General features: G+C 38.2%; 2 protein-coding genes across 4 annotated transcripts in view; one reads left to right on the forward strand and one right to left on the reverse strand.

The window, feature by feature from the left end:
- Positions 1-6,234: 6,234 nt before the first annotated feature.
- The window catches only part of mlip (muscular LMNA-interacting protein), a 73,620-nt gene continuing 64,305 nt past the window's right edge, over positions 6,235-15,549 (forward strand). For all 3 annotated transcript variants that reach the window (XM_081350303.1, XM_081350304.1, XM_081350305.1), the window contains exon 1: positions 6,235-6,495. In XM_081350303.1, the coding sequence (XP_081206429.1) occupies positions 6,460-6,495 (36 nt within the window). In that variant the 5' untranslated portion in view covers positions 6,235-6,459. The remainder of the gene's footprint in view (positions 6,496-15,549) is intronic.
- Positions 8,412-14,464, reverse strand: LOC308681433 (piggyBac transposable element-derived protein 4-like). Its single transcript, XM_081350306.1, has 2 exons — positions 12,167-14,464; positions 8,412-12,078 (listed from the first exon to the last, which is right to left on the reverse strand). The coding sequence occupies exons 1-2, from the start codon at positions 12,234-12,236 to the stop codon at positions 10,841-10,843; spliced, it is 1,308 nt and encodes a 435-aa protein (XP_081206432.1). The 5' UTR covers positions 12,237-14,464; the 3' UTR covers positions 8,412-10,840.

Below are 15,549 nucleotides of genomic sequence, written 5' to 3' on the forward strand. Positions count from 1 at the left end.
AGCAAATATTATGATATAAAGTTCTTTGACATAGGCCCCGTCTGTAGCTCGTAATCCGAGTGTATGGACAGGGACCATCCTGGTGGTGGTGGGGGGGATGGAGGTGACTGAAAGCGTCAGCATCTGCGAACTCAGACATGTGTAAGTACCGATCTTTTATACTACAAGTATTAGAACATGATTGGATAGATGAGAAGGTAATAAGTGACATAACAATTGAGTCTTCCCGGCAGAACTTTCGCTAAAGCTTTCATTTACAGACGTGGAGATAGCGACAGCATTGTCTTGGGCATTTCCCGTCATTGAAGTTATTGCCTACTTGCCTGTTAGCTGCAACATGTGTGGCTCTGCTCGAAAAATCTCTACCGAATGAGTGATCATATCTGGCGGGTCGCGGAACAAAGTTGGTAGATTTAATCGGGTTCTGTTCTGGACAGGGAGGAATTGAGGGATTCATTTGAGGGCATGCCAGGGTGGCATGGTTGATGGATCTGAAAATTGCACATGAAATATTTCGGCATCCGAAGAAAAACTCTGTTATGGAGATCAGTATCCAAAGCACCCCAATAAGAACACTGATTCCATTGTGAGACACGTCCGGCGCATTTAGCAGAAAACAGTTTGTGGTACGTGTAGAAATGGCTACCCCCATAAGACAGTGAGAGCTCCGCTATGATGGAAAGATAATCATTCAGCTCGCGCCGTCTATGGGGAAAAGCAGAACATATTATTTCGATGTAGCCGTTGAAGGAAATACAAAATTCAGCCAATGACAATGTGCGTGACGAAACCTGTGTGTTGTTTTTTAAAGTAACGGATATATCGCCACAGTCCATCTGGCGATTGGACTCTGATGGGGGAAACAAGGACAATAAAGAGCCCAAATCCACGTCCGCACCTGCAAGGATTTGTGCTCTGATATTGTTCTTCACTGGAGGAGGTTCTGAGGCGACAGCGTTTGGAGGAGCTGGTTGAGGTGTTGCTGAGAAGAGAGAGAAGGGAGATCAAGCATGGAGAACGTTAATAGGAGGGAGGGCCGGGGCTGTGGCCGTTTGCGGAGGCATCCTCACGCAAACATCGGCCCCTGGGACAGGTGGAGGAGCAAGAAAAGGAGAAGAGTGAGGAACGGGAAGGGGAAGAAATGACGTCGGCGCTTGCCCAGTTAGCGGAGGCATCTTCACACTAGGGTGAGCGCCTGGAGCTAGAAAGTACTGATTGGGGAAAGGGTAGGAGGTAGGAAGAAAAGGAAAGGTTTGAGGAGTTGATGTGTAGTTGGTGTTGCAGGTGGCTGAAGTGTGTAGATTGCAAGGAGAAATATAGATTAAATAATTCTGCTTTATTTAATCTTCGTGAGAAGTTGTCCTCAGAATTAATTGGGGCTTGTCTCAACCCTTTAACAGTCCATTTCCCTATTGCAGGGATGGTTGGATTGCCCGGAGAGGAGGTAGATGAAGAGGAAGATGGTGGATTTCTCGCCAGCGGTGGTGATCGTAGTCCTCGTCGTTTTGATGTGCGTGGAGTGAATTGTGTGAGCCGGCTTCCCCGATTTGAGGATGGAGGCTCGATCACGTTGGTGGTTGGAGAAGGATTATTCCTTGGAGCGGCGGATTGTGACAGAGGCTCAGCTGTGACGAACAAATCGTCATCAGAAGGGAAGAGCTCTATCTTAGACATGACAGCAAAAGTGCGGGGCCAAAAGCTGTGAAACTGTCATGGGACAGAGGTGAGGGAAGGCTATATTTACACCAACTTCCTCTTGTGCTGATTGGTTGAGTACCTGAACATGCTCCTCCCGAACTTTGTTACATAAAACTTCATTTATTATTATTATAACATTTTCTGTCCTCATTTTGCCCATCAATGTGCTATCATGTTTTTACATCTGCTTTTGCTGTCTAATTTTGACCTATATCTCATCTATTATTTCTGTAACACTTTACAGTAAGGTTCCATTTGTTAACATTAACATGAACTAACTATGAAAAAATGGTGTTAATCTCAGTTAACGTTAATTTCAACATTTACTAACACATAAAAATCAAAAGTTGTACCTGCTAATATTATTTATTGGATCTAACAATGATCCAATAAAGCCCATCAGAGACTTTATTTTCTCCGTCAGTTGAGGAAATTTGGGGTTAGCCAGAAAGGCATGACTCATTTCTACTGATCCGCCATAGAAGGCGTGCTGACCTTCTCTATCCTGTCCTGGTACGGTAATGCAACCAGTCAGGGTAAGCAACAGCTAGAGAAAGTAGTGAGAAGAGCCTCCAAGATCATTGGCTGTAGTCTGCCTACCATAGCCTCACACTACGACTCCAAAATTATTAAGAAGGCGAGAAACATCACCACTGACCCCTATCACCCAGCACATTAGTTCACTCTACTGCCCTCATGGAAGAGGTACAGAAGCATCATCAGCAGAACATCACACTTCAGAGATAGTACCTATCCCCAAGCCATACGTTATTTAAACGGTCTGAAGCTAGAACATTGAATGCTTATATTAAATTAAGTTCATGAACTAGTTGGATGTTTTCCACCCCACCACTCACCCTTACTCACCCCAATCTTAACTCCTTATGCTTTATGAGTATTTGCCTTGTGCCTTTTGCACCAAGCACTTATGGACTGGTTCATAACCCACTGACACACTTAATGTGCAATATGTGTTGTTCATGTCTGTGTATTATGTGAGGTATATGTTGTTGTGTCAGTGTATTGTTGTTAATTAAGTTGTATATGTGAGCATACCAAGACAAACTCCTATCATCTGTAATGTTGAAATGGCAAAATAAAATTTGAACTTGAACTAAACTAACAATGAACGGTTGTGTTTTTGTAAACTAACATTAATTCAATTCAATTTACATTTATTTGTATAGCGCTCTTCACAATACACATCGTTTCAAAGCAGCTTTACAGAAAATGCATGAGTCCACATTACAATTTAGAGTGATTGTTATCAGATCTGTCTTAGTTATGCATTTCAGAAATGTACATAGGCCTATACAAATCACAGTTAGCTAAAAATGTATTAATTTAAACAATGAAATAATTCAAGGCAGAAACAATGAGCTCATTGAAGTAATGAATAATTGTTTGTTAAATGAGAATGAGATAGAAAATTGTTGCATTGCTGCATTAACACAGATTAATAAATACTGTAACAAATATGTTGCTCATTGTAAGTAAATGCATTAACTAATATTAACAAATGAGACCTTACTGTAAAGTGTTACAATCATTTCTAGTTGCATATTCTTTTTTATGCCAGTGCCAAAGACAAATTTCCATAACACTGACATGGATAAGAAGTAATTGACTGACAACTGTGACCAGGGGGGACATCTGAGGAATTTCAATTGAAGCTATTTGCATTCATAAAGCAGAAATCTTGGTGGCTTCACTGCAGCATGGGTTAGGAGTTAGAAGGTGAATAAAATGGCATTTAATAAAATCTGGCCAATTTTCCCTAATACAAATAACATGGCGGAGGTGTTTTTTTAAGCATATGACTATGACTAAACCTGAAATTCACTAGATAATCTAGCATGATCCCTTTCCTTGCAACACACGTGTGTTTCTATAATCACATGGATAAAGGGACATCTTGAAGGGAATACTTTCAGCGATGCTAAAAGCCAATCTTTCAATGAAATCCACTAAGCTTCAGAGAATGTATGGGGGGATAGATTAAGTGAAGGCCTCTGGATGAAAGAACACAACATCTAAAGTCTTCAATAACGCTAGAAAGAGTCCTTGGGCACATAATGAGGTGCTGCCGTAGATATTCCTATTCACAGTGTTTTGGTTTGTTTTTTATATGCTACTCCTGCCTGCTTTATCAACATATAAACTTTGTCATAACCTCATTTCTGAGGCTACGTCTACATTAATCCGAATACATTTGAAAACGGTGTTTTCATTTAAAAACGCTCTCCATGCACACTAGCATAAAATATCTCAGCATTCACAGCATTCACAGGTCGCACTCACCATTATATGTTTTGTCTAAAACTGCTCTCATGTTTGGCAATAGTGTCGTCTGTACGCGGAAAACTCAAAGGAAAAACTTCTGCTTGACTGGAAAATAAAACAACCCGTTTGGCTGCAATCACAAAATCCCGTCCTCTGAAATTTCTCTCATCCATATCTAAGGAAACAGAGAGAGATTTCATCCCACTGAGCGGCAGTGGTGAAGTGTGTCAGTGGGATAGGCATGACTCGAGGTTACGAAGTGATTATTCCAGCATTAGGAGGCTTATAAAGGCTCGCTGAGTGACGGACAGGACCAGCTGAGGCTAGAATACACAACACGACATGCTGAGAAGATTGTGGGACTTTCTTTTAATTTAGACCGTCGTGGTTAAGAATAATTACACAAATTACACAAGAATAATAAATTGATTTGTTTGGAAACTCAAATTATTCTGAAGTTGTACGCTGAATAAGCGAGGCGGTTGAAGTACTACATGTTTACTGATTAGCCAGGGGGTGGTTTGTTTTTTCTTCCACCTTTCTTTTCCCATTCCTGTCAGCCTCCCAGGACATATCTATGCTTTTTCCATTTCCAGGCACAACTGAGCAGAACAGACCGAGAACAGTTCACGCTTTTCGATGTTGCTTTTCAGCTCCCTGGGTTTCAGGCTCACTGAGCACATTCTCCTGACAACAGTATAAACTCATTTTAAAATCACTGGAGAAAATCACTGGAGTTTACAGAGAACGATTGATTTGGAGGCAGCGTCTACAATAGAAGAGTAATGTCGTGATTCGGTCGTCATTGATCAAGCACAACGGCCGTGAATCTAAGGTTAAAGGTGCTGTCTGTCAATATTGATGTGTGTGTTCAGTAAAGCAGATGCTAATTTGTTTGATTAATCCTGCAGTAATACCAGAGTTAAACAAGAACGGCATAAAACAACATCCCTCATACGGAAGAGCAGATTAATGCATGCAAATCACAATTTATCAGACAGTATTACATCATTTTTTTTAACAGTATATATATAGCCTACTATCTATCTATCTATCTATCTATCTATCTATCTATCTATCTATCTATCTATCTATCTATCTATCTATCTATCTATCTATCTATCTATCTATCTATCTATCTATCTATCTATCTATCTATCTATCTATCTATCTATCTATCTAGTGAGAGAGAGAGAGAGAGGGAGGGATAAATCCAAATGATATTAAGACGTTATTGTAGAGAAAGCTGGTATTGTTGCAGTATTCTTCATCATATGCATCACTGTTCCTCCCTAGTCTTTTTAATTTATTTTTTTGCAGACAATTTAGAAAGCTTGGCATTGGGTTGATAGTCTGAGGTTTCACAGGGATGAAGAAGAGCCCCAGAGCCAAAAACAAGCACCATCTGTCTCGAAGTTAGAAAGCACAGCATGCAAATCTATTATAATTCAATTAATTAGTTTCTACAGCAGAAAACTATTATATATTATTTTGTTTGTTTTTTAAAATCTGAATATGTAAAATTCTTCATTTTTGAACATTTGATTTGATACTATTAAGTCTACAGTGACCTATTTTTTTTAAATTAAGAATAAATTAAGAATTAAGATAATTAAGAATTTTTCATGTTTTTGAAAGAAGTCTCTTCTGCTCACCAAGTCCGCATATTATTTTATCAAAAATACAGTAAAGATTAACAAACACAGTAAAAAATGTATTGCTCATTGTTATTTCATGTTAGTTAATCCATTAACTAATGTTAACTAATAAACCTTATTGTAAAATGTTACCAGTATTTCTTTCTTTCCTTACCCTAGACTTTTTAATGGCAGTACATCATGCTTTCCACAAAAATATTAAGCAGCAAAACATTGATAATAATCATAAATGTTTCTTGAGCATCAAATCATCATATTATACTGATTTCTGAAGGATAATGTCCTGAAAATATGTCACTATTTTTACTGTATTTTTGATCAGATAAATACAGCCTTGGTGAGCAGAAGACACTTTCAAAAACATTTACAAATTTTAATTATTCCAAACTTTTGACCAGAAGTGTTGAATTAAATAGAAAAATATCAGAAAAAAACAGGGACCAATTTCTTGCTAATAGGCAAATGTTGGGTAAATGTTTTAGACCGAAAGCAAAAAATACAACCCAATGCTATACAGTAACTCCAATTATTACAGCTGCACATTTTCACGTTTTATTTAACAGCTCAAAAGTAAATGATCCATGTGTGGTAATCCAGTGGGATCGTCCCGTCATCACGGATGGCTGTTATTGTTGTCACAGGCTCCTGATGTCTGTGGACTATTTGTGGCTTTCTAGGCTCTATAAATGGAAACCTGCTGTGCTCAAGAGTTATCGGGACACTACACACTCTCACTCATGTCAAGCTGAACACGCAGGGCACGGGAATGCCAGTATAGCAGCAAACAAGCCTTCAGCACAACACACACACACACACACACATGGCCCTGGAACAGCCACACCGGACCTGGGGAAAGGTAAGCCCAAACGCCTGGGATCTAGAAGGAAAAGCAGTCAGTTATTGTGTGGATTTCGTCCTACAGGATTGACAGTGTCTCTGTTTAACTTCTCTGTGTGTGAAGTGCGCAGTTGAGTGGAATTAGTCGTTCAGTTTAAGCAAATGTTTAAGATGTTTGAGTGGAGTAGAGAGTCATTGTCAATAAAGATGGAAGAAACAAATGTTGCTGGAGAGTTCATGGTCAGAAAGGCAACAGGTGCAACTGTATTGCTTGAATTCTTCGCACACCACTTGACTATAGTCATTAATCATTTCTCATTAACCAAATCATTCAGATGAGTTTTGGAGTCTTATTTGAGAATATGCTTAATTCAAGTATAATATATGACATGTAAAACACACACATAGACACTTATGGTAACGCTTTAGGGTTTCATTTGTTAACATGAACTAATGATAAACAATACATACAGCATTTATTAATCTGAATTAATGTTAATTAAAATCCAAAGCATGTTGGTTAATGCATTAATAAATGCAAATAACAAATTAGATCATATTATAAAGTGTTACCTTATATATTTACACCATTTAAAGTCCCCCTGTGGTGAAACTCATGCTTTGAATGTTGTTTATATGTCTATGTGGTGTTTTTGACAAAGCATGTGTAAATTCATAAGTCGACAGCATTGCTGAGTATTTTCTCCTTAAAACTGCAGTGAACCAAAGACAGTCTCAAAAACACGCTTTGAAATCGCTGGTGTTTCTGACGTCACAAACTACCTTGTAACCAATCAGATCAACGTGTGATCGTCAACCAGTGGATCTCTGAGCTGAGTGAGTGAGTGGAGGCGCGGCTCATTTGCATATTCATAGAACCGCGTATACTAAATGAGGCAAGGGTGTCGAGTTACATTAAAGATATTTTAACCCTTGTGTGCTGTTCATTTGGGACTCGTGCTGTTTGCGGTCTTCAGAGATCCCAGGCAATAAGATGTAATTTTGTAACAATTTTTTATTTTGACAAATATAATTTTACTCATGTTTTTAAACAAAACAGCTTTTTATTTAAAATTCACTTTATAAAAGACCCACATTTCTAACTTTCGTTCATGGGAATCACATGGATAATTTGACATGGTATACTGTAAGATTTTTTCCCATCTTTTGGAAAATGCCGTTTTAAAAGTAAAAAAATTATCACTTTAACCAGTAGATGGCTGTAGAGCTCCACTATTTACTATTTGACTAACTGAAAGACATCTTTTCACAAGTTTTTCCAGTTGGATTCACATGTCTACATATTATGAAATCAAAAAACAAAAAAAAACCAAAAAAAAAAAACCCAGTTTTTCATTAATGTTACATTATGATTAGAATCAAACCTAAACAAGATGTTACAAAGTGAAAATTTGGAGTCTTTATAGTCTATTTATCTATTTATCTTTGTTTATCTATTTTTCATATAATTCTACAAATTTAATCTATACTTGCAGTTACTAAATAAAGAGAACATATTATTTTACATATTAAGTACAAATACACAACGTGAACATCAAAATGCAATGAACTGAACAGCAATAACAAATGAGCAAATAAAGCAGTAACAAATGAAAAATTAGTTAAAAAAAAACGTAAATTTGGAAAAATCGAACACCTAGGAAGGATAATCGGTGGTCCCGTCTCATACAGTGTTGATCACTAGTCAGTGAATACTTAATCGCATTCAAAATAAAAGTTTGTGTTTACATAATATATGTGTGTGTAGGGTGTATAATTATATATATATATATATATATATAAATACACACATATGCATGTATATATTTAAGAAAATATTTGTTATTTATATCTAAAATATTTATAATATAAATTATGTATAAATACTTATACAGTATATACATGCAAATATGTCTTAAATATATAAATGCATATGTGTGTATTTAGACAGTTAACAGAAAAAAAATAAAAATTCGAACACCTAGGACCGAACAGAAATGAACAGTTATATTACATATTGAGTACAAATACACGACATGAACATCAAACTGCAATGAACTGAACAGCAATAACAAACGAGCAAATAAAGCAGTAACAAATGAAAAATTTGGAAAAATCGAACACCTAGGAGGGATAATCTGTGGTCTCGTCTCATACAGTGTTGATCACGAGTCAGCGCACTGCAGGCAATAGGCATGGTAAACCGCATGACTTCTGCAGATGGGGTTAGTGCAGGTTCTGCACATCACTGTGGTTTTCCGATCCTTTTCACGGGAACAGAGGAAGCATCTCATCCTCTTCCTGGGAGTTGCTTCAGTGTGTGATGTGGAAGCTTCATTCTCCACCTCCAGAGGTCTTTTGGTTTTGTTCAGGACACAGAGACAGGCTGGTGTGCCTCGAGGGTGCTGTCGATTCTCCATAAGCGGAGCCACCAGAGCTTTTCCAAGCTCCTCCAGGAATAGCCTTCTCCTGAAGCTTTTCCCCGAGTGCCATTCTGGACGGGTGTCACACCATAGCACGTAGGAATTCAGCGCAGAGACGTCAAGCATGTTGAAAAACAGCGCCATCGGCCAACGAGCCGTCTTTCGTTTGCAGGTGTAAGTGGCGACCATCTGAAATATTACAAACACACACTTAGTTCATCTGCTGCTGTCTGGTGGCAAATTAATATGATTAGGGCTGCAACAACTAATCGATAAAATCGATAATTATCAACAATGAAAATAATCGACAACGAATGTGATTATCGTTTAGTCGCGTCTGCGCGCTGTGACCACCAGCAAGTCACGTCGTTTTACAGTAGTGAATACTAGGGCTGCACGATTAATGCTGGGTACACACCAAAAGATTTTTTACATCTTATAAGATTTTCAAAATGTGATAGACCACAAACATGAGGACAAAAAATCCTAGATTTAAGCGTTTTGCTCCTATAGTGTGTGGTGTGCCATGATGTGACAAAGACAGCACACCACACACAAACAGATTTTCAACCTGAGTCTCGACTGTGAACAGGAAATCTCGTGAGACTTCAGAATAAGCATGGCGGACGATATGCAGGAAGAAATTGCGATGATAGTGTTTGGAATGATTTTGTTGTTGGAACAACAATACTTGTTGGAATGATCAACAAGCTGATCCTCCATTTCTGCTGTCCACATCAATTTCAGTTTGTGCTGCGCCATGACTGCGTTTGTTATGCTTCCGTCTTCCATCATCTCGCTTTCCGATTGGATATTGTTTCACGTGATAATCTCCAGAGCGTGCGCGCGTTTGTCCTCGGGGTTCCCCACACACATCAGGTGTTCTTCCGAGCAGGTTCGGACACTCTTAACACACCTCACACCAAGGGAAAATCTGATAAGATAATCCGTAGAACCATCAAGATAATCGGGACATAGCTAGGATTGTCGAAAGGGGGGAAATCGGCCCAAAATCAGCCCGATTATCTTTTGGTGGGTACCCAGCATAATCGCAATTTACATGAAATCGAGTTGGCTTATCACGATTATGAAAGCCTGTGATTATTTTTTATGCGCAGCTTGTCAGTGATGTACGGCTCTGTAAACGCTGCTCCATCTACAAACACTGAGAGTTTGAGTCACTTATAATGTGCATTTCGTTGCTCAGACTCGCTCACCCAGTTTAAAACTAGATTAAAGACGCATCTCTTCAGCCAGGCATTCGTATAATATTCTTAATCTTACAGTTCAAACTACAATCCGGCCTCTACTTCATAAACGCCAGAGGAGAACTGGCCCCCGACTGAGCCTGGGTTCTCCCAAGGTTTTTTTTTCTCCATTAGGTCACCTGGTGGAATTTTTCGGTTCCTTGCCACTGTTGCCTTTGGCTTGCTCAGTTGGGGATATTTGGGAATATTTAATTTAATTTTATCAATCAATAAATTTCACTAGAAACAAACCTTGTTGTATTTTAATTTAATACTGTGAAGCTGCTTTGATACAATCTGTATTGTGAAAAGCGCTATACAAATATACTTGACTTGATTTGAAAAAGCAAACATTAGCATTTAACATTAGCATTTATGAACCTCTTGACAAAAAGACAAAATTTTAATAACATGCTTTTACTCCAAACTCACTTCATTACGACACTCGAGTATTTCCATTTTGCATATTCTGACAAGTGTCTTGTTAAACTTCAGAGTTCAACGAACGAGCACCAGTGGGCTTAAACATCTTCAAACAGATGAAGCGCAGTAGAATAGGAGCGCAATTCAATAATTAAAAAAAAATAAAAAATGTAAAAAAAATCTGATTAATCGAAGAAACAATCGACAGATTAATTGACAATCAAAATAATCGTTAGTTGCAGCCCTAAATATGACACTCACTTTATAACTACTATTCACATTTCAATAAAAATAAATAAATAAATACCTTATCCAGGTTGTCCACTCCTCCTTTGGATTTGTTATAATCCAAGATTACGGTTGGCTTCTTGTCATCTCTGCTGCTCACTGAGGTGTCCCGGTGTAGTGTGCTCAGCAAAAGCACAGTTTCCCCTTTTTTGGGACAGTAAGAAACAAGGGACTGTGTTTCCGTAAAGGCAAACATTGACGAATAGCAAGCTCTGCCTTTTGTTGCAAGCAGGGCAGGAGGGAGTTCTGGCTTATTTTTTCCAATTATCCCGACCATTGTAAGCCTTCTCTTTAGCAGCTCCTGGGAAAGAGCATGTGATGTGAAAGAATGATTACAGAAGATCGTGTGACCCCGCAGGCCTTCGGTGACATCAAGCACGACTCTCGTCCCCGGGTCCTTTTTTTGATTTCCACTTGACTTGCCTGTGTAAACTTGCATTTGCCAGGCGTAGCTTGTTTTTGAATCGCATGCTGCCCAAATTTTGATGCCGTATTTCACTGGCTTACTGTGCATGTGCTGTCTGAATGGACAGCGCCCCCTAAACGGCACCAGGAACTCATCAACAGTGACGTTCGGGCCGGGATTGTACATCATGGGCAGACGTTCGACCCATTTGTTCCACACGAGCCGGATTGGTGCTAATTTATCTTTTGAAGAAATTCTTTTCTGCTTATTGTCAAACCTGATGACCCTTGAAATTTTCCTGAAGGTTTTCAAAGGCATGACTGCACCAAAAATTGGCCTTCCGGAATCTGGATGCCATAAACTTGCCATGGCCTCATTGTTTGCACAGTAAACACCAGCAAGAATAACAACACCAATATAGGCCTGAATATCTGCCAAATCCAGATCCGTCCACTCATCATCAAAAACTCGTCTCCCCTCCACATTTGACATTTCAAGCACAATCTTTTGAATTTCCTCTATCAAAAACAGCTCAAAGGTTGATTTGATGTCCTTAGCATGAGAAGATGCGTACACGGTTATTCCTGTGGTCATCTGCAGTGCTGGCTTTGATTTTTTTGCACGAGGGGGTGATGATGTCCAGCCAATGCTTCTATCTTTAGAGAGATAAGTGTCCTCATCAGCATCCTCTTCATCTGCATTTTCCTCATAAGTTTTGTTGTGATCTTGGTCCTGCTCTAGGTGATCTTCTGTTTCAGAAGCTTCATCAAAGTCCTCTGATTCAGCATCTGCCACATCTTCACCATCACTAGAGTCTAAAACATAACCCAGGGTCTCCTGAAGACTGAATTGTTTCGCCATGATGTTGAATCAGAATGAACTGCATGCAAGTCACAGTTATACCTGAGGCTTTACTTGTCAAACGGTGTTGGATTTTACTGGACCTCAGCGATGAACTTCTCTGCAATGTCATCTGCCATTTTAAATGCGTGAGCCCTTAAATTAGAATGGATTCTGATTGGCTGTCAGTGTTTTATCATTCAACAGCTGGAAAAAAAATCGTTTTGAAAGTGATCCCAATGATATCGTTTCTCTATATCGTTATCGTTATAGCTGTGGTGTGAATTCTGCTATTCTTTAAATGTTGAGAAAGATTTTTAGAACTATATCTTTATCTTTATTGTTATCGTCCTTGGTGTGAACGGCCTTAATTCCAATTATCCCACTAAGAATGTGGCCAAATAACACAAAGAAATGTGAATGGGGGATAATATACAATTTACTGAAGTAAAGGTGAAATAAAGTATTCAGAACATGTGATTATATATGTATGAAGTTGGAAAATTCCAATATGAACCCTCAATTCAATTGACACCAAGATCAATGAAAATGCAAATCATTAATAATAATAATAATAGTGAGCCCACACACTCATCCATGTCTCTCATTCATTCACAGTCTTAAACAAAATAAATAGTCGCAGGCTTGAGAGCGTGCATGGTGGCCGCTTCAATTTAAAAGCAAAATTAAATAACTAGCTTAACTGCACGTGCTTAGTAGTACATACGACCCGAGAAGATGTCCAGTTGCAAATGTACAAGTTCAGTCAGCCAACAGTTTAGCAGATATGTGTGAGGATAGTGAAGAAAACTCGCGAATCATCAGAGAGTGAATGAATGTCTTTTCCCATGGACGAGGAGGTTATCTCGGTCAATATACAAATAACTAAAGAAACAACTGTCCGTTTCCTGTGAAAGATATTTTATCATCCGTCCATGTAACTTATAAAATAAATTACAAACATTACTGGGTGTACTTTATTATATTTTTAAAGAACTAACGCGGATTGCCAGTTCCTTTCACATTCTCCTCGCGAGCTGCATCTCCGAAGCCCCGCCCCCTCACGAACAGGAAACATGAGAATTGACCATCAGAAAACCAGTACAATAAAGACGGGCAGGTATGTCAGTGCAAGCAAGTTAGGGTGTATATAAACACATGTAAATGCTAGTACCCAAACTTATTAACCCTTTGCAGTCTGTATTTCTATGCATATGAATAAAATCCCATCTGGGCCACACAGACAAAATACTCTTATAGCAGGAAAGATCTTCCGCCTCAAACTCTGTAATCTCGGTATTTGAACTGTTTGTCTGTGTGTTTGTGCTAAATTGTATTGAATCATCCTCTCTCTCTCTCTCTCTCTCTCTCTCTCTCTCTCTCTCTCTCTCTCTCTCTCTCTCTCTCTCTCTCTCTGTGTGTGTGCACACATTGTCAATGTGTCAGTGCAACCCATTTATTTTTGTGGTGGTTCTGCGTTTTGGATTATTTTATTTGACCAATTGTAAGAGAGCAGTTTTTATAGTTATATTTTTAAAGTGTGCCACTTCAATTTCTGTCTATGTGTGTTCTGCGTTGTTTCTGATTTTGAGGATGAATTTTGTCCATTTTCTAAGCAGCACGAGTGTGACTTTTTTCACACTAACATAAAAACAGATGTCATTCCAAAAAGTGTGGACAACAGTACAAAGTCTCATGCCATTTGGACAAAGAGAACATTTTTTATTTATTTCGGTAAACGTAATTTGGGGTCACAGTGCACAAGGTTTAAGGCATGAATCATCTTTTTTTTCAAGGAAAAAACGTTTTAATAATATGTCATTTTGATGATCAAATATGAGTTTTATGGGACAAAATTATTGACTACAAGGGGACTTTATTTAGTAATGAATCAAAAGACATGCAATTTTAGTATGACTACAGTGGAAAGTCTAGAGCAACAAGTTTTAACGGATGAATAATACTATTTATTCACAATATAATGTGACTGTTTAAATGCTTGACTGACTCTCATTAGCATTACGGGAGTGTTGTGTGCATAACACCTTGTGTTGTTCTGCCTCATGTTGCATATTAAGCTATATTTATCTATGAGGAATTATGGCAGACGCTTCACCTTTTAGCGCCAACTTTTAATGTGTGTCAAATAATGCAGGCAGGTTAGCATGAAATAAGTTTACAACCATACACAATCAATGATATGTTTGACGGATGAGTTCTCAGGCAGCTTCTCATTGCAATGCATAATGAAAGGGTTAAGGCAGCAGAGAATAGGGGAGGTACAGAACTGCCTCTCCGAAGAAAAAGCCCTGCTAGTTTTTCCCAGCTTTGATGCAGTCTCTTATCATATGGCAAAACCCAAAGGCCCTTGACAGCCTTTGGACTCTTTGAGGCGAGCTGGAAGTGGATGGGTGTGTTCTGGGGTATAAATTCTCCTAAAACCCAACAACACACCCATCAGCTTCCAGCTCGCCTCAAAGAGTCCAAAGTTTTCAAACTCCCGTTGACACGAATGCTTAGGGTAATATTTTCAAAGATGAATTCAGGCAGGACAGAATGGAAATAGATGGTTATTTACAGTGCAGATGCCAACAGGGCCAGTTATCAGCTTCAAAAGGTCAGAGTAAACACAATGAAAAGTTAAGGCAACATGCCCTTATGAAAAAGAAGTATACTTCAAGTTAATTTTATTAAGTATACTTACATAAAGTATATTTTTAAGTATACTAATATCAATGTGTACTTGTAAACTTGTAAGTGTACTATTTCAGTACTGCTTGGGACTAAATTGGCCCACTTTTAGTATATTAAAGTATATGTTTAAGTGGACTATAAGTGTAACAGTAGTAAACTTTAAGTACACAACTAGGATTCTCATTTGAAATGCATCTGTACGGCAAGTGAACTTATAAGTATACTAGTAGTTTACTATTTTAATACAAGTAGTAAATGTTTTAGTTTATGAAAGTACACACTGAAGAGTACTCTCAGTAAACTACTAGTTTAGTAGTTTATACTGCAAATATACTTGTAAGTTTACTATTTATATATTATTTTTGCACTTGCAGTATACTACTATTTTCATTTTTTATACTTGAAAAATACCTTTAACTGTACTTTAACTAATTTTAAAAACATTTTATTAGCTTCGTGCATCCTTTTTTCAACACTTGAATGTCGGTAAATTTCATAAAGAAAGGCAACATTTTAAACAAAGAAAAATCACATTTTTGTCAGAGACTACGCCTTGATCAGATTCAGAACGATGATCAAACACAGATGGAGGAGATCGAGTCCAACACCCCCAAAGCTTCATGGGTTAAGCTTCATTTCATTTGGTAACATTAAGCAGTTTTGATCTACATGCTGTTTAATGATCATGTTATTTTACATTTTTGAGAGCAATTTTCTATCACTTGTTTTAGCTTCTTCTTCTACTGTGTTTT

Source organism: Scardinius erythrophthalmus (assembly GCF_964197995.2).
Source record: "Scardinius erythrophthalmus genome assembly, chromosome: 21".
Lineage (NCBI taxonomy): Eukaryota > Metazoa > Chordata > Actinopteri > Cypriniformes > Leuciscidae > Scardinius > Scardinius erythrophthalmus.